Genomic DNA, 22,339 nt, shown 5'->3' on the forward strand with positions numbered 1-22,339 from the left:
CGCATCACTTTGTAAATAGTAATACGCTCCCTCGGGGATGTAAACAATGATAGCAACATTATTAGACACTGATGCTATGATCATTAAGAGATGTATGTAGAATAAGGGACAGGACAAAATAAGCTTTGGTTCTTCCTGCCCCTTTTTGGACACACTATAAGTTTTTTTTTCAAATTTTCTTTTAATATTACAATTTTTTTTTTTTTTTTTTACAAAAGACAAAATGATATAGGTGGTTGTATACTTTTTTCAGATTAAGAAGATTTTTGGCTTGTTGTGTCCGAAAAAAAGATTTTTTTCAAACATGTAATGATAAAATAAAATTAAACCAAATATTGTAAGGGTCATTATGTAAGCAATGTGCTGTGAATGATAAATTAGCAGTAGTGGATATGGAGAAGCGGTAGGATCAAATAAGATTTATTTTCAGACATGTTGAAACTCATGAATGTCTTATAAATGCAGGATATTATAGTAACAAATCATTTGTACCATTTGGAGAAGACATATTTTAATACCTACACATAATAGAAAGGGCAAACGAACAGCACAACAATAAATTAAATTAATACCGGTCTGACAATTGTTGTAATTATGATCAATGTTGTCAACGCTACATATTTATAATGTCGTCGCACTTGCCCATTTAAATTACACACACTATCAAATTTAATTGCGACCGGATTTGGACTAAAGTCCAGAGTGGAAAGTATTCATTAAAAACAATGCAGAGGTTTTATTTAACAAGTATATTTAATTTTAGGCCACTGTGATATTACACACAATTTGAACAGTAACACTGTTTTTAAATATATAGGAAAATAAAACACTGTACTTTAATCAAGTGATTCTTTGGCGTACCACTAGATGGAGCCCGCACACCGTTAGTGGAACACGTACCACAATCTGAGAATCAGTGACTACGTTTTCATGCACTAAATTAGTCTTGATTTCTCAAATAGTCAATTGTTTTGTATTTTCACACTGACATGTGAAGTCCCAGTGTCCATGCACTCTCTCTCATGCGACTATTGGTCATACGCTGTGTGCCACCCGTACACAAGGGGGCGCTTATTTTTTCTTAGCGCAGATCAAATATATGGCTTTTCCGGTTGACCTGTGACGTCACTCCAGGCATCTGCGACTCCATACAAGCCAGCAACCCAGTTCTTGTTGTACCTGACGTCCGCTTCAATATTGGCACATATTACAAATATTCCGTCTCTAATGGCTATGCCAGATGTTAAATAGCAGACAGTATCAAGAAATTATTTTAGATTGCGCTGCGGACATGACACTGCTACCAAGAATGTATCAGGGCGGATGCAGGTCCGAAACAAAGAAAGTCTGGCGGAAGAGAGTTGTTTCGAAGGAATTTTCGGAAAGAGATTAATGGAAACAAAACTTTCAAATAGAGATGTCCGATAATATTGGCGTGCCGATATTATCGGCCGATAAATGCGTTAAAATGTAATATCGGAAATTATCGGTATCGTTTTTTTATTATCTGTATCGTTTTTTTGTTTTGTTTTTTTGTTTTTTTTAATTAAATCAACATAAAAAACACAAGATATACTTACAATTAGTGCACCAACCCAGAAAACCTCCCTCCCCCATTTACACTCATTCACACAAAAGGGTTGTTTCTTTCTGTTATTAATATTCTGGTTCCTACATTATATATCAATATATATCAATACAGTCTGCAAGGGATACAGTCGGTAAGCACACATGATTGTGCGTGCTGCTGGTCCACTAATAGTACTAACCTTTAACAGTTAATTTTACTCATTTTCCTTCATTACTAGTTTCAATGTAACTGTTTTTATATTGTTTTACTTTCTTTTTTATTCAAGAAAATGTTTTTAATTTATTTATCTTATTTTTTTTATTTTTTTTTTAAGTAGTGAAGTGAAGTGAAGTGAATTATATTTATATAGCGCTTTTCTCTTGTGACTCAAAGCGCTTTACATTGTGAAACCTAATATCTAAGTTAAATTTTTTTTAAACCAGTGTGGGTGGCCCTGGGAGCAGGTGGGTAAAGTGTCTTGCCCAAGGACACAACGGCAGTGACTCGGATGGCAGAAGCGGAAATCGAACCTGGAACCCTCAAGTTGCTGGCACGGCCGCTCTACCAACCGAGCTATACCACCCCAAAGTACTTGTGCAAGTACCTTATCTTCACCATACCTGGTTGTCCAAATCAGGCATAATAATGTGTTAATTCCACGACTGTATATATCGGTTGACATCGGTATCGGTTGATATCGGTATCGGTAATTAAAGAGTTGGACAATATCGGAATATCGGATATCGGCAAAAAGCCATTATCGGACATCCCTACTTTCAAATGTCTTTGAGTTCATTCAAAAGGCTCGGTGGATTGATGAAAGGAGTTTTAAATCAGAATGAAAAGACTGTTCGCTGATACTGTTCAAGATGAGGGTTGCTATTGTTGCGTAAAAGCTTGTCAGTTGTGTGGAATACACTGTTATTGTTAATCAGTTGAAAGTGCACAAATGCAGCATGAAAAGGCTTGCGTACGCTTTATTTGTTGTCTTGTAATATACAGTAGCTGCTTCATTCTCTTTAATCTCATTCGTATTTCGTTCGGGAGTCTGATTAAACCGACATTCTTAATTTCCTGAGCTACTTTCTTAAATAAATCTTTCTTTCTTTTTTCTCCCATCGATGCACTTCAAAATGTAACGTTCTTTTAATTTGTGAAGCATATAAACAGTCTCCTCTTCATTCTAATTGTTGCCTATGTTTTTGTTGAATGGTATCCGCTTCCGCACGTTGAGACTGGCGCATGCGAGTTACGAAGAGTCCCCTCCGGCAGCACACACCCACTTGAGAGATCTGGTTTCCAATGACGATATCTAGGTGTGGTAATCCGGTTTCTCAAAAGGCAAACTTGATCAGATTAAGGTGTTTCCATGGGTTGTAGGATGTTTTTTAGAGTCAAACTATTTGAGAAATCAGACTAATTTAGTGCATGGAAACAGTCATTGAGGACCACATCGCAGTTATAGCTGCCTTCAGGAGGCCGCTTGTAACAGCAAATAATGTATGAACTTGCCTATGCATTTGATTATAATATAAATATTTTATGTACACTGCAAAAAAATCTGCTGAATTTACAGTAAAAAACTGGCAACTCAGTCACCAGAATTTCACTGTAAAATATACAGATTGTTTTTTTTTTAAACGTTAACAACTAAACTGCCAGTTTTTATTTTTTTCAAACGGTGGTACCGTTTTTCTATTTACAGTAATTGACCCTAAAAACAACAACAGTAGAATTTACGGTAAAAACAAACAAACTGGCTTTGCTGTTGCCAGAATTTTATCGTAAAAAGACAGGTAGAAATGTTTTGAATTAACAGTAATATGCTGTAAAAACCACTGTAAATTTGACCGTAAAATCTATTGTCAGTACAATGTGATGGATAACTTGCTTTTAAGTAATAAGTTAAGTATTTAAGTATATTAATATTTAAGTATTTATTTTTATTTTAACCAAAAACGCTCCCTGTATGATCAGTGTCAGAGCTTGGTTCGCATTGCCGGCAGTAAGTCGGACACGTTTCCGGTGAGGGTTGGACTCCGCCAAGGCTGCCCTTTGTCACCGATTCTGTTCATAACTTTTATGGACAGAATTTCTAGGCGCAGTCAAGGCGTTGAGGGAATCCGGTTTGGTGGCTGCAGGATTAGGTCTCTGCTTTTTGCAGATGATGTGGTCCTGATGGCTTCATCTGGCCAGGATCTTCAGCTCTCACTGGATCGGTTCGCAGCTGAGTGTGAAGCGACTGGGATGAGAATCAGCACCTCCAAGTCCGAGTCCATGGTTCTCGCCCGGAAAAGGGTGGAGTGCCATCTCCGGGTTGGGGAGGAGATCTTGCCCCAAGTGGAGGAGTTCAAGTACCTCGGAGTCTTGTTCACGAGTGAGGGAAGAGTGGATCGTGAGATCGACAGGCGGATCGGTGCGGCGTCTTCAGTAATGCGGACGCTGTATCGATCCGTTGTGGTGAAGAAGGAGCTGAGCCGGAAGGCAAAGCTCTCAATTTACCGGTCGGTCTACGTTCCCATCCTCACCTATGGTCACAAGCTTTGGGTTATGACCGAAAGGACAAGATCACGGGTACAAGCGGCCGAAATGAGTTTCCTCCGCCGGGTGGCGGGGCTCTCCCTTAGAGATAGGGTGAGAAGCTCTGTCATCCGGGGGGAGCTCAAAGTAAAGCCGCTGCTCCTCCACATCGAGAGGAGCCAGATGAGGTGGTTCGGGCATCTGGTCAGGATGCCACCCGAGCGCCTCCCTAGGGAGGTGTTTAGGGCACGTCCGACCGGTAGGAGGCCGCGGGGAAGACCCAGGACACGTTGGGAAGACTATGTCTCCCGGCTGGCCTGGGAACGCCTCGGGATCCCCCGGGAGGAGCTGGACGAAGTGGCTGGGGAGAGGGAAGTCTGGGCTTCCCTGCTTAGGCTGCTGCCCCCGCGACCCGACCTCGGATAAGCGGAAGAAGATGGATGGATGGATGGAAAACATTTTTGGAATGTAGGATAATATAATATTTTTTGCAATACTGGATAACAATAATGTTTAAAAGGTGTGCAATTTCATGCATACATATATTTTTCTCTGTCGAAATGGAAAGAACAAATACTGGTTTAAATGTAACTTAGATATTGGGTTTCACTATGTATAGCGCTTTGAGTCACTAGAGAAAAGCGCTATATAAATATAATTCACTTCACTTCACATTCTAAAGTGTTACTAAAAACATATAACTTTGTCTTGAATTTAAAAAAACAACATTTTATTTTTCACTAAAGAAGTGGTTCGGTGAATGCAGAGGTGGGACCAAGTCATTGTTTTGCAAGTCACAAGTAAGTCTCAAGTCTTTGCCCTCAAGTCCGAGTCAAGTCCCGAGTCAAGACAGGCAAGCCCCGAGTCAAGTCCAAAGTCAAGACTGGAAAGTCTCAAGTCAAGTCCCAAGTCCTGCATTTTGAGTTTCGAGTCCTTTCAAGTCCTTTTAACCACAGACTAATATATTAACACAGATTGTGTATGCTTTTCAAACGCTGTATTTATTTATTAAAACAAGTGCATTTTAAATTGCAGGAAAGAAAATTGTGCTGACATTGCACTTTATAATAGCACTATTAACCAGTCATTTTAAACATTAACTCATTCCTTTACAGAACAAACACATTGAAAAATAAAGTGCAAATGTACTTATTTGTACAAAAGTGTTAACATTGAAAAAACATGACATATACGTGAACATAACAAAAAAGTTGTACTTTTTATATGTCAGGGCCCTATGCTGCATTGCATTTGCAAAAGACCAAATTAGCCAAGAGTCTGTCAGTCATTTGTGCACGATGGGGGCGTAGTATGATGCCACCATGGCTGAAAACTCGCTCCACTGGAGCACTGGAGGCAGGCACTGCCAAGACTCTCATGGCCACTCGGAACAGTGAAGGAAGAGTCTTCATGTTCAATGCCCAGAACAAAAGGGGGAGAGAGTTGTTTTGGGTTGGTGCACTACTTGTAAGTGTATCTTGTGTTTTTTATGTTGATTTAATTAAAAAAAGAAAAGAAAAAAAAATTATTTCTTGTGCGGCCCGATACCAATCGATCCATGGACCAGTACCGGGCCGCGGCCCGGTGGTTGGGGACCACTGAGGTAAACAACCAACAGTATGTCAGAAAGCTAGCTAAAACGGTACACATATTCATAATATAGTATACATTTTAACTGACCTTTATTTGACTATTTTTGTCTTTTTTTAGGTGGCTAAAATACGTTACGTGTGATATATTGACTAACGTAACCCTGCTTAAAAAAAATCACTGAACAAAAAGTATGAATAAGGTAGTGAACTGCAACAGATTCCCGTGTTTGCAATAACGTTATAACGTTAGCAGTGAGTTTACAGCCTCACTGATTTAACTACACAGCAAATAAAAGTCACGTTACTTAGCCAATAAACGTTATCTTACATTCAAAACTTACCGTTCTTTGTGCAACTTCAAATGCCGGACGAAGTTGGAAGTTGTTGCCTCTCCATCAGTCATTTTCGAACCGCATGTGTTGCATACTGCAAACCGTTTTGTGTTGACCACCTCGTAATTTTTATACCCAAACAAAATTATTTTAGGTATCATTTTTTGTTCACTGGCGTGTGGTTTGGACATGTCTTCTTCGTTGGTTGTCCTGCAATTTGATTGGATGAATGCTGTGTGATGAAAACAAAGTAGATCTAATTTGATTGGCTGTTGTACTGAGAGCACACCAGCTGACACACGCAACGCTGATAGACAAGTACACAATGAAAAATACGGAGCGCTCCCGAATAACTTTTTCATCTTTGGGTTTTGGGGAAAGTAGCAAGTCATGTCAAGTCATGTCAATTCAAAAGGCTCAAGTCCAAGTGAAGTCACAAGTCATTGATGTTAAAGTCTAAGTCGAGTTGCAAGTCTTTTTACATTTTGTCAAGTCGAGTCTAAAGTCATCAAATTCATGACTCGAGTCTGACTCGAGTCCAAGTCATGTGACTCGAGTCCACACCTCTGGGTGAATGCGCATATGAAACTGCTGGGGTTCGGTTTCTCCAACAAGGTTAAGAACCACTGATGTAATATGTTGAGAAGTCCTCCACATCGTACAGGGGCGCCCCAGATCGGGGGTCACCTCGAAGCGTAGAAGAAGAACCTCTTCCGCTATTCTCTCGGCTCCCGCCCCGCTCCGCCATCATGAAGCCCTGAACAAAAAACGAATGTCGACCAAAATGGGGATAACGCCAGCCGGGGAACCAACCGTTTAACGTCGTGACAGTGCAAAGCGGAGCATGGAGCGGACGCCTGGGAATTTATGACACAACCCCACGATGAAGACTTCCCGGTCGGCTCTTTGTGTTAATTGCTAACTATGGCTAATTAGCCCTCCGATTGTCCAAAGTAGACCAAGCGCCGCTCTTCCCCCTCAGCTAGCTGGCTAGCTTAGCTCTGACAAGCGGCTGGCTGTCACTGCCGCTGACATTCATGTCATCTCAGGCTGCCGGCTGCCCAATTGACTCGGAGCGACGGGATGGCGAGGACCTCGAGTAACAGACCAAATGCAGTCTGCTCGCGTTGAGTAGACATCAGCGCCGGGGGGTGGGGGGGAAAGAGGAGCGAGAGACTTATATTTTCTCCAATCAGGCCAGTTAGCTAGCTTCAGCTAGCTACAGTGGATCCCAAAAGCCACGGTAAGACATGTTATACGTCATTCAGTAAGCTCCCTCGTTGTGATCGATGCAGAGACGAAATGTGTATGCAGGAGATGCTTGTCTGCAGTCAGTCGTGTTTGTATGCTGCTTATTCATATCATCTAATTGATCATTCAAGTGTAAGCTTGCTGAGCAGGGATGCTCAATGCACACCCATAGGCCACAACATTAGGTACACCTGCATCGTCCATTCGGAAGAACTGTCTCCCGCATGTCATCCAATTCCAAACAATAAAATGTTTTATTTTTTTTTTGGTCAATGAGTGATCTATTGGGAAAGTAGTTGCACTGTTCTTCAGCAACGGGCTGAATTCCGGTTATAATCGATCTGAGTGTCATTGCTTTAGGCTTGCTTGCAAAATTTAAATGTCCGTCTCAAAGGTGAGATCTGAGCCGAGGATGTCGTTGTGGCTTGTGCAGCCCTTTGAGACACTCGTGATTAAGGCATTCTTGCCAACCTTGAGACCTGGGGGGGTTGTAGCGTCCCGGAAGAGTTAGTGCTGCAAGGGGTTCTGGGTATTTGTTTTGTTGTGTTACAGTGCGGATCAATCAATCAATCAATCTTTATTTATATAGCCCTAAATCACAAGTGTCTCAAAGGGCTGCACAAGCCACAACGACATCCTCGGTACAAAGCCCACATACGGGCAAGGAAAAACTCACCCCAGTGGGACGTCGATGTGAATGACTATGAGAAACCTTGGAGAGGACCGCATATGTGGGTAACCCCCCCCCTCTAGGGGAGACCGAAAGCAACGGATGTCGAGTGGGTCTGACATAATATTGTGAGAGTCCAGTCCATAGTGGATCCAACATAATAGTAAGAGTCCAGTCCATAGTGGGGCCAGCAGGACACCATCCCGAGCGGAGACGGGTTAAGGGATGTTCTCCTGAAATGTGTTTGTCATTCTTGTTTGGTGTGGGTTCACAGTGTGGCGCATATTTGTAACAGTGTTAAAGTTGTTTATACAGCCACCCTCAGTGTGACCTGTATGGCTCTTGATCAAGTATGCCTTGCTTTAACTTGTGTGTGTGTGTGTGTGTGTAAAAGCCGCATATATAATGTGACTGGGCCGGCACGCTGTTCGTATGGAGGAATTGTGGACGTGACGACAAGTTGTAGAGTACGCTAAAGGCAGTGCCTTTTAAGGCACGCCCCCAATATTGTTGTCCGTTTGGAAATCGGGAGAAATTTGGGAGAATGGTTGCCCCGGGAGATTTTCGGGAGGGGCACTGAAATTCGGGAGTCTCAGGAGGGTTGGCAAGTATGGATTAAGGGCTATATAAATAAACTTTGATTAATTGATTGATGAGGTGGTGACTTGTCCAGGGTGTACCCCGCCTTCCGCTTGATTGTAGCTGAGATAGGCTCCAGCTCCCCCGCGACCCCGAAGGCATTAAGCGGTAGAAAATGGATGGATGGATGATTGATTGAAAGGCAATCAACCATCTGTTTCTTTTTTTTTTTCCAAAGTATTTTTATTGTTAGTTTTCTTAATAAATATATTAAAGTTAAAGTACCAATGATTGTCACACACACTAGGTGTGGTGAAATGTGTCCTCTGCATTTGACCGATCCCCTTGTTCACCCCCTGAGAGGTGAGGGGGAGCAGTGGGCAGCAGCGGTGGCCGTGCCCGGGGCTCATTTTTGGTGATTTAACCCCCAATTCCAACCCTTGGTGCTGAGTGCCAAGCAGGGAGGCAATGGGTCCCATTTTTATAGTCTTTGGTATGACTCGGCCGGGGTTTGAACTCACAACCTACCGGCGGACACTCTAACCACTAGGCCACTGAGTAGGTCTAGTATATACACATATCCATCCATTTTCTACCGCTTGTCCCTTTCGGGCGGAAGGCGGGGTACACCCTGGACATATATTAAAGTAAATAAATAAATTATGGAAATAAAAATAATGAATGAAAAAGTTTTTTACAAAGATTATAACATGTAAAAACAAAATACATACAAGGAGGCTTAACACATCAGTTGAATGTCCACTTTCATCAATAACATCAAGTATGCCAAAACATATACTTCTTAGGGGGGGTTAGGATTATTTACTACAGTTCAGGTATTCCAAAATAGGTCTCCACACATCACAAAATGTATTTAAGTTACCAGAAATCTCATATCTCAGTTTTTCTATGTGGAGGATTCCCACTTGCTCCCTCAACCAAGCTTCAAACTTAGGTGGTGAGTCAGATTTCCACACTCTCAAAATGCATCTCTTTGCAATGACCATACCATAGGCCACCACTGTGCTAATATTCCGACCCATCTTGCCTGAAGTGTTAGAAATGCCAAGCAAAGCAGTTTCAGGTTCAGAATCCAGGTTTACTTGAGAATACCATCTGAAAGTCGAACACCAGAAATGTTTCATCTCAGGGCATAGCCAAAATTGGTGTGCAAGCGTGCTATCTGATCTCTTGCATCTTTCACACAAGGGGGAAGTTTGGGGAAAGATTTTATGCAACTTAACCTTCGAGTAGTGTAACCTGTGTATAACTTTGAATTGAATCAATTGTAACCTAGCATTGAGGCTTCCTGTTTCTTCATTGACAGCACCGGCAAGAAGAAAAAGCTGCTCTGTCTGTTAATGTTAATATGAGTGGAAGTATTTATTGGTGATTGTACTTCAAGATGGCATATCTACTTTATTTCCACTCTGGACTTTAGTCCAGATCCGGTCGCAATTAAATTTGATAGTGTGTGTAATTTAAATGGGCAAGTGCGACGACATTATAAATCTGTAGCGTTAACAACCTTGATCATAATTACAACTGTTGTCAGACCGGTATTAATTTAATTTATAGTTGTGCTGTTCATTTGCCGTTTCTGTTATGTGTAGGTATTAAAATATGTCTTCTCTAAATGGTACAAATGATTTGTTACTCTAATATCCTGCATTTATAAGACATTCATGAGTTTCACACTTACGGAGCACCAATATCATTCAGTTTAAGAGACTGTTCAAACTACAAGTGTTCACAAAGTACACAGAACAAGAATTATGATGAACATCTTCAACCCTTTTTTTTTCCTTTTTTTTTTTTATTGAGACAAAGATTATTTATATATTTAATATTTGTATGCTTACTATGGTCTATTATTTATTCATTATTTATTTGTTCACTGTTCTGTTACAGAGAACAAGGAAATTGGATAAAATTGCTATGGTATGAAAAGGGGTAGGATTAAATAAGCTCTGCTTCTTCCTACTCCTTTTCGGACGTGCTGTAATGAAACAACTGGAATTGTGTGATGCATTACATTGTATCTTACGCAGGTTCAAAATAAACTGGAACTGAACTGAACTGAACTGAACAGTTAAAGGGGAACACACTTTTTTTGGACTGTTGTCTATCATTCATAATCCTTGTGTGAGACAAGCACACACATGCTTTTTTTTATACATTCTAAATTGTAAATTAATGTCTCTCATTAGCTGCATTGTTATCCACCTTGTACTTTCAGTATTTTATGAATTAGAATGCATAAAAAAAGAAAGACGTGTTCCTGTTTTACATAAGGAGTATTGTGAACCATAGGCAAATTTATAAAAAAAAAAAAAAAGTGCAGTTCCCCTTTACGCAGCCCAACCAGCATTTTAAAGTGCATCCAGAGGTAGAAGTTTTCGGCCGGTTCTTCCCAAATAGTGGGCGGGCCAAGGAGGCGTGTATAACCCCGGAGAACATGCTCTATCAGTATCATGTTTCAAACCCTTCTTCGAATAGCTGTGCACTACAAAACATGCTCATTGTAGCCATTAATCCTGACTTCCTCATTTTGATGTGAAAAAAAACAAAAATGAGCACAAACTGTTTTATTCATTTTTGTTTTGTAGGTTATATACATACCGCCCGATTGTAGCTGAGATAGGCTCCAGCGCCCCCCGCAACCCCAAAGGGAATAAGCGGTAGAAAATGGATGGATGGATGGATTATATACTGTATATCGTGCTCCTCAGTTGTTATTGCTGATCAATTTGAATTTATTATTTGAGTTTAATTACATTTTTCAAGTTGGCCAAAAAATTGTATAGTTTAAATTAAAATGTTCAGCCAAATTGATGCACTTTAAATGTTTTCAGTTACACGCTACAACAATGTTATTAAACAAAGATATTCTTTGTTATAGGTTGATCTGTATGTTTTCATTTTTTATTTTTTGTTTTCTTTACTGTTAAGGATACATAGTTATGCAGAAGTGAATTTTTATTGACAAACAATACTATTTGTAGTTGCGTGGAGCCGGGGGGGGGGGGGGGGGGGGGGGGTGTTTTCTTCTTCCTGGGGGGTGATAACAGAAAAATGATTGAGAAACCCTGGGTTATTGTAACATGTATTTACAGTAATATTAAATGTTCTATATCTTAGCGGTAATTGAATTAGCAGGTTTAAAAAACAAACAAAAAAATGTTTTTCTCAAGATGCTGAACCTTGTCCTTAGGTTCACATCACTTTGCTTTAGCATTTTTAGGCCTCCATTCCAAGCTGCGTTATACTTTTTAATTCTCTACATTGATGTCTCTACAAGTGAATGTGCTATTGAAAATAAATCATTTTGTAGTTTAAATGCACATTACACCTAGGAACCAAACCAAACTGTATTTGATGAATAATATATGTGTGGTGTCAAAAAGGTCCTCTGTGTCACAAACCAGATTATGTTTCCACAACCTGATCATGCTTTCCCTTTACGCAACCCCCTCACCCTCGCTCACAAGGCGCTGGCCATGCCATCGAGTGTGCGGGCCGGGAGCCTGAAGGACCCGGAGGTGGCTGAGCTCTTCTGCAGGGAGGATCCTGAGAAGCTCTTCACAGACCTGAGGGAGATTGGACATGGGAGCTTCGGTGCCGTCTACTTTGTGCGTAGTTTTTCCTCTGCTCTTAACCGACAGATAAATGAAATAATAAAATTGGTACAAACATAACCTCACAGAGGGACAGCTAAAGATTGCAATCAAATCTGTTCTTTAGGCCCATGACATCCGCACCAATGAGGTGGTGGCCATCAAGAAGATGTCCTATGGTGGCAAACAGTCCAATGAGGTAGGAATTACTGTCATCAATAACTATTGTCTGAGATACAGTAAATGTGTTTGCTCATAACTGCCTCTGGCTGTGTATCAGAAATGGCAGGACATCATCAAAGAAGTCAAATTCCTCCAGAAACTGCGGCACCCCAACACGGTCGAGTACCATGGCTGCTACCTGAGGGAGCACACAGCGTGGGTAAGTGCACATTTGGCTGGCCCTTGAAGGGGAATATTTTTCTGGAATTTTGCATATCATTCACAACAAGGTTCATTTTGTTGACTCAAAATTTTGAGTCTTCGCTATTGTCTGCAACTTATTTTCCCCTAAAGAAATTAGGATGATAACGAATGAAAACAAATGCATGTTGACTGAAACAATGGGGAAATTAATTGACAATTTAGTCAACACATTAAAACAAGATGAAAATGTTGACAGAGACAATATCCAATCATATTTAATTTAGTCTTTTAGCGAGTGGGACAAAAAAGCCAATCACAGTTGCATGTGGGAGAAGTACGGGTGAAAAAGCACGAGGAGTATCCAATCAGAACAAGCGTCTTTGTAAGGCAAACTGTTGTGATTTTTCACCCGGAAAAGCAAGACTCAATACAAGACATGAATGAAATATGTCTTCTACACCGGAAAGAAATAGAGGAGAAGACATATGGACGCACTTCACCTTTGCCGCGGTAGACAACAAAACAACTTGTAAACCCTGTGGGTCAATTTTCTTTGGCAAAAATATTTCAAACTTAAAGCGCCATCTGCAGACTAACCATTAGGACATCTCCGCAACAGTAAGTAGGCCGAGGCTAATATTTCGAAATGACTCATACTGTACTGAATTACTATTACTATTAAAGACAATGGAGCAGGAGCAAGACTGCTTACTATACCACATGTCCGGAAATGAATACTTAAAAAGTAACTATTTTTGCAGTAGACCATGACGCTGCGAGCTGAACGAGCTTACCCGCTAATACGGTTCACTTTAATCGATGTTCAGCTGATGTTCTGTTCACCTTTTAATTGCACAATTTGACAATTCAAAAGAGCAGATTTGTCATTTTTCAAGCCAACACAAAAGAAAGACAGCTATGTGAAACATATATATGTTAGTTTACAACATTGGTTGCTGTATTTACACTGGACAGTGGTGGAGACGGCAATTATTGTGCACATTTAGTGTACCTATACACAATATAGAATAAAAAGTTTGTTTCTTCATATGACCATACACATGCACACATATTTTCATGCATTGAGTGTTTTTTTTGTTGTTGTTTTTTTTTAATAAACTAAAGATCAGTGATATTTTTGTTTGGTCATAATTGTCTAAATAATTAGTAGACCTACATGATAAAATGTACACATTACATTTTAATGATGGAACAAAAAATAGTTGCAATGTAATCGAACATAAAAGTTAAAATATGATTTCTCTAAGTTATGCACTCCAAATTGCCAACAGTTGATGTATACAACTTGTATATGTAAATAATGTAACACTACAGTATATAATAGCAGTTCTCATTACATTCCTAATATTAAGATTTGAGCGTCAAATACGGTACATGATTATGTTCTTTTTCCATTATTTCCTGTTAAATAAATGCAATTATTTTAATACAAGTGTGCGCACTGTGCATCATTTTATTTTACACTCCGCTCAGCACAAGTGAATACATTGCACTCTGCCATGCACCTAGCTCTACCCAGCTCGTTTGCTTAATAAAAAGGTGGACGATCTGCTGCGTTGCATGCTACACTCTATTGAATGCACGTTCGTAAATTAACTTAAAAAAAACTCTGAGGATTTAATTAGTCTTTGTCTGAATTGATTCTGAAATAATGTGATGCACAATATTCAAATTTATTGAAATGCATATGTATATTTCAATTCAAACAACTTTATTAATCCCTCAAGGGGCAATTCATTTTGAGCAGCAGAATGTCATGATTCACAAAGCCTACACATGCATGGCCCACAATAAATAAATAGTCAATAAATACACAAACAGTACAACAATACCACACTCTGTAAAATGTAAATGTTTAAGAGTCTGAGTGCAGAGGGGACGAATGATTTGGAAAAGAGATTTGTTTTACACAATGGAAGGGCATAACGTCGCCCTGAAGGCAACAGAAATAATTCACCCACAAGGACATAGCTCGAGGGGGCTGAATGCTCTTTGCTTTTCGGAGGTTTTCCTGGTTGCAGAAGAAGTTTAAGTCTTTTAGTTTTTAAAGGTCTCCAAAAGTACCTCACACAAGCATAATGTATTTAAAGCAGGGTATTCATACACTAAACAATTGTTATACTTTGACTTAAAATACTGGTCAAAATTGTCCAAAGATGTGTTGCACAAATACATGTGAGGATTTTTGCAATGGAATTAAACATATTATTAAATTTTATTTGACACAAAAAACACACATTCTATGGTGGCAAAATAAGTGTAAGAGGTAAAAAATGGAATTAAAAACGGAAAAACTGAGTTGTATTATTTTTTTTAAATTATATTGCTATTGTTATTTAAATGTTTTGTCATTACTATTAATATTTTACCTGTTTTGTTTTTTTACGGTTCTAATTTATATCCGTTTGTTTTAACTATATTTAAAGTTGAGTTTTGGTTGTACAACAATTACTCTTGTTGTCAAATTAATAAATACTTGTGTAATTAATTGTGATTACAATATCAATTGTGATTATTATTTTCGCCATAATGGTCCAGCCCTACTTTGAAGGCAACATAGTGGGCTCTTTTTAGCTGCATTTTGAAAGTGTTATTTATTTTTTTAATTTTTTTTTGTCTTTAGAATTCTAAAAATACATTTACAAAAGCGTGTGCTTTTTTTCTTTTATAATGATTGTGAATGATAAGCAAAGTTCCCCCCATAAAACTGCAGTTCCCCTTTAAGAGCTTTTTTGCTTGTTTAATGTGTAATTTGACTGAGCCCTTATGAACTTCAGAAGTTTTCTTGACGTCATGAAGGAGAAAAAAACTTTGTAGACATGACATGCCACAGCTTTCTCTTAAAGCAGGCTTAACTGCACATCTTAAAATAAAGGCTCGAGTTCTGCAAGCAGTCAGTCAGCTACAGATGTGGTGGCTGAAAGTTTGATCATTTTGTTTTTCTTCTGCGAGTAGGCTAACCTAGTATGACCTAGCAACCTGACTACTGTGAAAATGTGACTAATATTAGCACTGTAGCTCACATAGCTATGCTAGTATTGCTAAAGTGTATGCCCTCCTGTTGTTGCTTGTGATATATGTATTCTATTGTGTTGGGCAAATTTAGTTACAGAGTGTGTAAAATATGGATGTAGTGCACAGAGTCCAGTGTGGACAAACAGTTCATTAGTAGAGGTGAGGGAAAATAATCTTTTTTTTAATGCATGGCAGTTCGGAATGGACGAATATAGAATCAATTAGAAAACATCGATAATCGATTTATTTGTTGAAAATAAAGTAGTGTAGACAGTTCTAAAACTTGACTGACTGCCGTGAGCCACCTTACAGAGAAATCTGAGTACGTAGCTTCTTTATTATAGGGCACTTACTTAGTTTTGCACACGTTGTCACTCATTTAATAAATGTAGGAATTAATTTAACTGTTTCTCTTTCCAAATGAATTGTTTTTTCAAAGTTGCAAGTGATAAACACTTATTTAGTAAAAGGAAAAGAATTGTAAAACTGCATCAATATACATAAATTAAAGATGCATCAATCATTGATTTTTAATCAAAACGTAGGTCCTGAATCGTAATTTTAATCAAATCGTGGGGTGCCCAAAGATTCCCACCTATATTCATTAGCATAAAAGCCACATACTGTAGATGTCTAAACTCCAGCATAATGGCTAATTTTTTGGCAACACACATTGAATACACTATTTCAGGACCTGAGGCATTTGTTAAAAAGTAGTATAATTTTGGACTTGACATTCATGGGACTTGATTTGCTGGACTAGTTTCTTCCTTTTGGAGCAGGTCTTCCCACATCAGCAACAGGAGCAAAACAAAGCATTACTTTCTGAGTTGGACATAAAAGGCTTTTTTTGTACTGTTAATGTAAAATCTCTCCTTTGGGTCAAGTGTGAAAAGTTGTTACAAGTGCTCTTTAGCAGCCAGAAATAGTATTGTGCACTCACACAGTGACACTGTCTCTCTGCCAGCTGGTGATGGAGTACTGCTTGGGCTCCGCTTCTGACCTTTTGGAAGGTAAGAGGGGGGAAAATGTGTCATGTGTGTGAAAATAATTGTTCAAATGCACTACCTTTGTGCACAGTATGTCATGTTTGTATTCAAAGCCATTATTATCTGATATCCCTCCACTTAGTCCACAAGAAACCCCTCCAAGAGGTGGAAATAGCTGCTATTACCCATGGTGCACTTCAGGGACTGGTCTATCTTCACTCTCACAACATGATTCACAGGTATGCACACACTTCCTGTGAGAAGCTCATGCAATAATTTCATTTGTGTCACCCTCAATATATAATGCTGAGCTGATGTTTTGTCCTCTCTGATTATTTGTCCCACTCAGGGATGTGAAAGCAGGAAACATCTTGCTCACAGAGCCGGGTCAGGTCAAACTGGGCGACTTTGGTTCTGCATCCATTGTCGCTCCAGCCAACTCCTTTGTGGGAACACCTTACTGGTAAAGACGTCATTACAACCACGATACTTGCGTTAGTTTAACATGGCAAGCGCCGTACACACTAAATGAGTGTCCTCAGATCAAAGGTAAACAGGAAAAGGTCAAATGGTTTTGTTTACTCGTGAACGCAGGATGGCCCCTGAGGTGATCCTGGCAATGGACGAGGGTCAGTACGATGGAAAGGTGGATGTGTGGTCACTTGGCATTACCTGCATAGAGCTGGGTAAGAGGCAGACACACTATGGTCCAAAAAAGCATACTGTACAACCCTCTACTGATACTTTCTCATTGAGTTGTGTGGTGTTCTCCCTGACTAGCGGAAAGGAAGCCTCCCCTGTTCAACATGAATGCTATGAGTGCCTTATATCACATTGCCCAGAATGAGAGCCCCGTGTTGCAGTCAAATCACTGGTGAGATTCTTATTCTGGGTGTTTTTTGGGACATGTTTATATCATATGAGTATATTGTGGACTTGTTTATTCCAGAATCCCAAAGAGTTAAGAAATTCTCGCAGTGATGCTTTTGCCATTTGAGCTCCCAGAGGGCCTTTATGAAGCATCTCAATATGTATGCTATCAGTGTTAATGTTTGATGAGCTCCTTCTCATAACACCCTTTTCTTTCAGGTCGGATTATTTTCGCAATTTTGTGGACTCATGCTTGCAGAAGCTGGTCCAGGACAGACTTACCTCTGACGTGCTGCTCAAGGTACACACGCGCCAATTGCTGCACCCATTGTGGCTTTTGTACCCTTTACTGTTGACCTCTCAAGATTTTTGGTCATGACACAGGTCTACAAAGTGATTTGGGAGCCCCATATTTAAGCCCTATCAGGATTTCCCCCAGCTTGAAATGTAAAGGTGGTGGTGGGGGTGTGGCTAGGGGCGTGGTCAATGAGATGGCATCATATAATTTGCATAATTGTTGATGATTCATGTATATATATATTTTAATGCTAAAAATGTATATACATTTAAAACAAGTTTGTGTTAATAGTGATTAGTATTAACATATATTGTTTCATCATTTTGCTCAATTATTTTTATTGTTACTATTGTACAATGTAACACAGGCTGTATACCAGTGGCAGCTGATTGTCTTTCAAGGAGGGAAGCTTTTTTTTTAGCTACTCTTTAAACATGTGTACAGTCTCTAATAACTGATAAAAGATATGAACATGCTAGATTTTACAAAGAAAACTTTGGTTAAAAAATATAGATATCTCCATATCAACACGAACAACGGAATGAAAGTTGAAAAATGCTTTGGCATTGTTTTATATTTCAAGATTGCTGATTTGCTTATTTTACTGTCAATCAAAAAGGGATTCAGCCCAGACAGGTCATCCAATCATCATGCAGATGCCCGGCGACCCCCTTTCGATCACTCTTATTCATTCGCTTACCATCCGTGGGCGGGACAAAGTCGAGTATTTATCCAATGATTGTCTGTTTTGCTGCAGCACTGTGACGCTGCCAAATCAATGAAAAAAGTCACACCAACTGTCGCCGAAGCAGATGATTAGAGACAAAAGTTAAACGCATATTAACGCGCTTTTAGTCAATGAAATGCAAACACAAAAGAACATATTTGACCTTTTTTTTTTTTTTAGGGGAAGCTGAACTTCCCTTGAAGTCTTTAGAAAGCGCCACTGCTGTATATCTGGCATCATATGTTAGAACATTGCGGGTAAGAGAAGTCCTTCTATACAAGGACTGGCTCTAAGGGCGGAGGCTCGTCTTACCGCCAAGGCTCCTGACACTCGCGTGCGTCTTGCTTACGGATGATCAAAGTTTTTCAGTGGCCACATTTCCTGCCCATCAGTAGTCAGTTGTGCATAAACAATATAGGCTATATATCTATTCATACTATATATTACTTTTATAAAATCTTAGTTTTTAAGGTGTGGCGGCTTCAATTTAACCGTGGCATTGCGCCACGATCAGATACATATAGGGGAATGCCTTCCTATGTTGTTTATTTCATTTTGATTATGATCATTAATCAAATTATTGTATAACGATCATTTCGGTCCAATCGTGGTCGTGCGATATATGATGTAAATGATCAAATTTGGCTGACGCGAGAGCTTTTAGTACTATCATTATATTGTGACAATGCATATTGATGATACATTTTATGTGTATTCTGCAAATGTGACAGTGAAAGCAAACAAACATGTCTTCAACTCAGTGTAGGATTCTTGTTAGCGGCCAACATCCCTCCACAGTGCAAAGCCACTTCAAAATCAGTAATCCTCGCCTCCATTCTCGCGCTAAATAAACTAAATTCCTTACGAGTAGTATTATCACTGGAAGACCAGGAATAGCTAAACATGTTACACTACACACCGTAGGAGGATCTGCTAATTGCAAGCTAGAGCTCTTGAATGCAAAAAAAGGTGTACAGATTGATACAAATATTAACAGTAAAGATACCACATAGACACTACAGTGATTAGATAGATATTTTTTACCATCAAAAACATTTTTGTTGTTTTTGTTATTTTTTACAAACTGAGGACACAGTTCCTAGACATAGGAGGCCTCTTGGGGGAAAAAACAAAGGATTCCAATCAAAGCCAATACTAGGACATAATTTAAAATGTTGTTCATATTTTGTCATCCTGTGTTTTTTTCTGAATATAATTGTTGCAAAAAATATAATCATTCAATGATCTTGGAAATTTTATGTATCATCATTGGAAGTGCAGACAGAAACATGTTATCGAAAATAATAAAACCAGAAATGATGAATGAACTAATTGTAACTCGTTTTGAAATGGTTCTATTGTCATTTACATGCCACATAATATATAATGACATATATCGTTATTGCACGAGGCTGCAATATATATATCGCGATATAAATTTTTGGACATATCGCCCATTCCCAAGTCCAATACAGCAAACGATGGCTGTACTAGCTATCACCTCTTTTTCTCCATGCAGCACCATTTCCTATGCAGAGAGCGTCCCATGACCGTCGTGATGGACCTCATTGCACGTACCAAGGATGCTGTTCGCGAGCTGGACAACCTGCAGTACCGGAAGATGAAGAAAATCCTCTTCCACGAAGCCCACAATGGCCCTGCACCAGAGGGGGCCGACGAGGAAGAGGTAAGATCCAACGCAATAGTTAGAGGTATTGAATTCAACGGTTTGTGTCGGTCAAAAAGAGGAACCAAAGCATTGATGAATCGACACCGCTTTGTTTCGTCCATCCTGCCTTTGTATGAGAGTTCTCAATGTATATTGTGACCACTTCCCTTGCTAACAAAAGGTTAATGTTCAAACCAGTTTGCTCTTCCCCAAACGGAAATGATGGAATTCAGATATTCTTTGTATGTTTCATTCATACTCTTTATGAAGTACATTCTCCATCAGCAGCACCTACTTGTAAATGATAATGATTAGATTTTTTTCCGGGTTACCCCCAGGACGTGGAGCAGTACATGCTGCGCACGGGAACGGTCAACAGCATGGAGAGCTCCCACTCGCTGCCATCCATGTCCATCAGCGCCAGCTCCCAAAGCAGCTCCGTCAACAGCCTGGCGGACGGTTCAGACGACAGCGGCGAGATGGCCATGATGCAGGAGGGCGAGCACACAGTCACCTCTAACAGCTCCGTCTTACACAAGCCGCTGGTCAGTTCTTGCCGATTTTTGTTTGTTTGTTTGTTCTTTGGACTTTGCGTGTGGGCATGAGCCCAAAATCCTGAGCTGTCATTAAGACTAGTCCCTCCCTGACATCTGCTACTAAAATTATGTGACAGATGCGTGTCCTCGGGTCAGAAATGGATCCCGTATAATCTAAGACACTTAGTGGACTTTAGCGAGTCCAGACTAGTTAAAAAAAAGAAGGCTTGCGCCACCTGCAGGAAAGTGTAAGTCTCTGCAATACTTCAATCAATCAATCAATGTTTATTTATATAGCCCTAAATCACAAGTGTCTCAAAGGGCTGCACAAGCCACAACGACATCCTCGGTACAGAGCCCACATAAGGGCAAGGAAAAACTCACCCGAGTGGGACGTCGATGTGAATGACTATGAGAAACCTTGGAGAGGACCGCATATGTGGGTAACCCCCCCCCCCCTCTAGGGGAGACTTCATCCACTTTTATGCACACTATTAAAGTGACTATTTGCTTTTCGAACATGCTGCAAGCATTATATCCACAGATGATCAGTAACAATTAAACATTACAAAACGTTGTTTATTTTACCCATGAAATCACAATATTTACAAAAGTAGTGTTTGAAAAACCGTAGGACTTTACCCACCTGTTCATGAAAAATTAAAAATCTTTCCCGCTGCTGCTTATGTACGCACTACGGTCATGTGCATGTGTACGAGACCACCATAAGCGCCAGTCATTTTATTCAGGCCAAACAATTTTAAAAAAATTTAATTTGTAAGTGTGGAAAAAAGTAAGCAATATTTTATTCTGTTTTCATTATCTAGCTGTTGGTGGTATAATTTTTTTGTTTACAAAGACGTGATTTTTGTTTTTTCCATACAACATACACTTTCATGTAAGATCTGTATTTGTATTTGATCTGTAAGATTCGTATTTCTCTTTTTTTAATACGTTTTTATTTTTATATATATATATACGGTATACATATATATACGTTATATATATATATATATATATATATATATACACACACAGTACAGGCCAAAAGTTTGGACACACCTCATTCAATGGGTTTTCCTTATTTTCATGACTATTTACATTGTAGATTGTCACTGAAGGCATCAAAACTATGAATGAACACATGTGGAGTTATGTACTTAACAAAAAAGTTGAAATAACTGAAAACATAACATATATTCTAGTTTCCGCAAAATAGCCACCAGCTCTGATTACTGTTTTGCACACTCGATGAGCTTCAAGAGGTAGTCACCTGAAAGGTGACAAACTACAATGTAAATAGTCATGAAAATAAAGAAAACGCATTGAAATGAGAAGGTGTGTCCAAACTATTACATATACAGTGCAGGCAAAAGTTTGGACACACCTTCTCATTTCAATGCGTTTTCTTTATTTTCATGACTATTTACATTGTAGATTGTCACCTTTCAGGTATATCCATCCATCCATCCATCCATTTCCTACCGCTTATTGCCTTCGGGGTCGCGGGGTCGCTGGACCCTATCTCAGCTACAATTGGGCGGAAGGCGGTGTACACCCTGGTCAAGTCGCCACTTCATCGCAGGGCCAACACAGATAGACAGACATCATTCACACTCACATTCACACACTAGGGCCAATTTAGTCCTTTTCAGGTATGTATATATATATATATATATATATATATATATATATATATATAATCCTAACAGAATAA

At 39.4% G+C, this 22,339-nt stretch overlaps 1 protein-coding gene across 2 annotated transcripts in view; it reads left to right on the forward strand.

The window, feature by feature from the left end:
* Nucleotides 1-6,678: 6,678 nt before the first annotated feature.
* Nucleotides 6,679-22,339, forward strand: part of taok2b (TAO kinase 2b) — a 29,572-nt gene continuing 13,911 nt past the window's right edge. For both annotated transcript variants that reach the window (XM_061967777.1, XM_061967776.1), the window contains exons 1-12: nt 6,679-7,257; nt 12,006-12,146; nt 12,259-12,330; nt 12,412-12,513; nt 16,501-16,546; nt 16,665-16,761; nt 16,872-16,985; nt 17,117-17,208; nt 17,303-17,396; nt 17,612-17,693; nt 19,937-20,104; nt 20,425-20,631. In XM_061967777.1, coding sequence (XP_061823761.1) covers nt 12,015-12,146; nt 12,259-12,330; nt 12,412-12,513; nt 16,501-16,546; nt 16,665-16,761; nt 16,872-16,985; nt 17,117-17,208; nt 17,303-17,396; nt 17,612-17,693; nt 19,937-20,104; nt 20,425-20,631 — 1,206 coding nt within the window. In that variant the 5' untranslated portion in view covers nt 6,679-7,257; nt 12,006-12,014. The remainder of the gene's footprint in view (nt 7,258-12,005; nt 12,147-12,258; nt 12,331-12,411; nt 12,514-16,500; nt 16,547-16,664; nt 16,762-16,871; nt 16,986-17,116; nt 17,209-17,302; nt 17,397-17,611; nt 17,694-19,936; nt 20,105-20,424; nt 20,632-22,339) is intronic.

The sequence above is a fragment of the Nerophis lumbriciformis genome, linkage group LG11 (assembly GCF_033978685.3).
Source record: "Nerophis lumbriciformis linkage group LG11, RoL_Nlum_v2.1, whole genome shotgun sequence".
NCBI lineage: Eukaryota > Metazoa > Chordata > Actinopteri > Syngnathiformes > Syngnathidae > Nerophis > Nerophis lumbriciformis.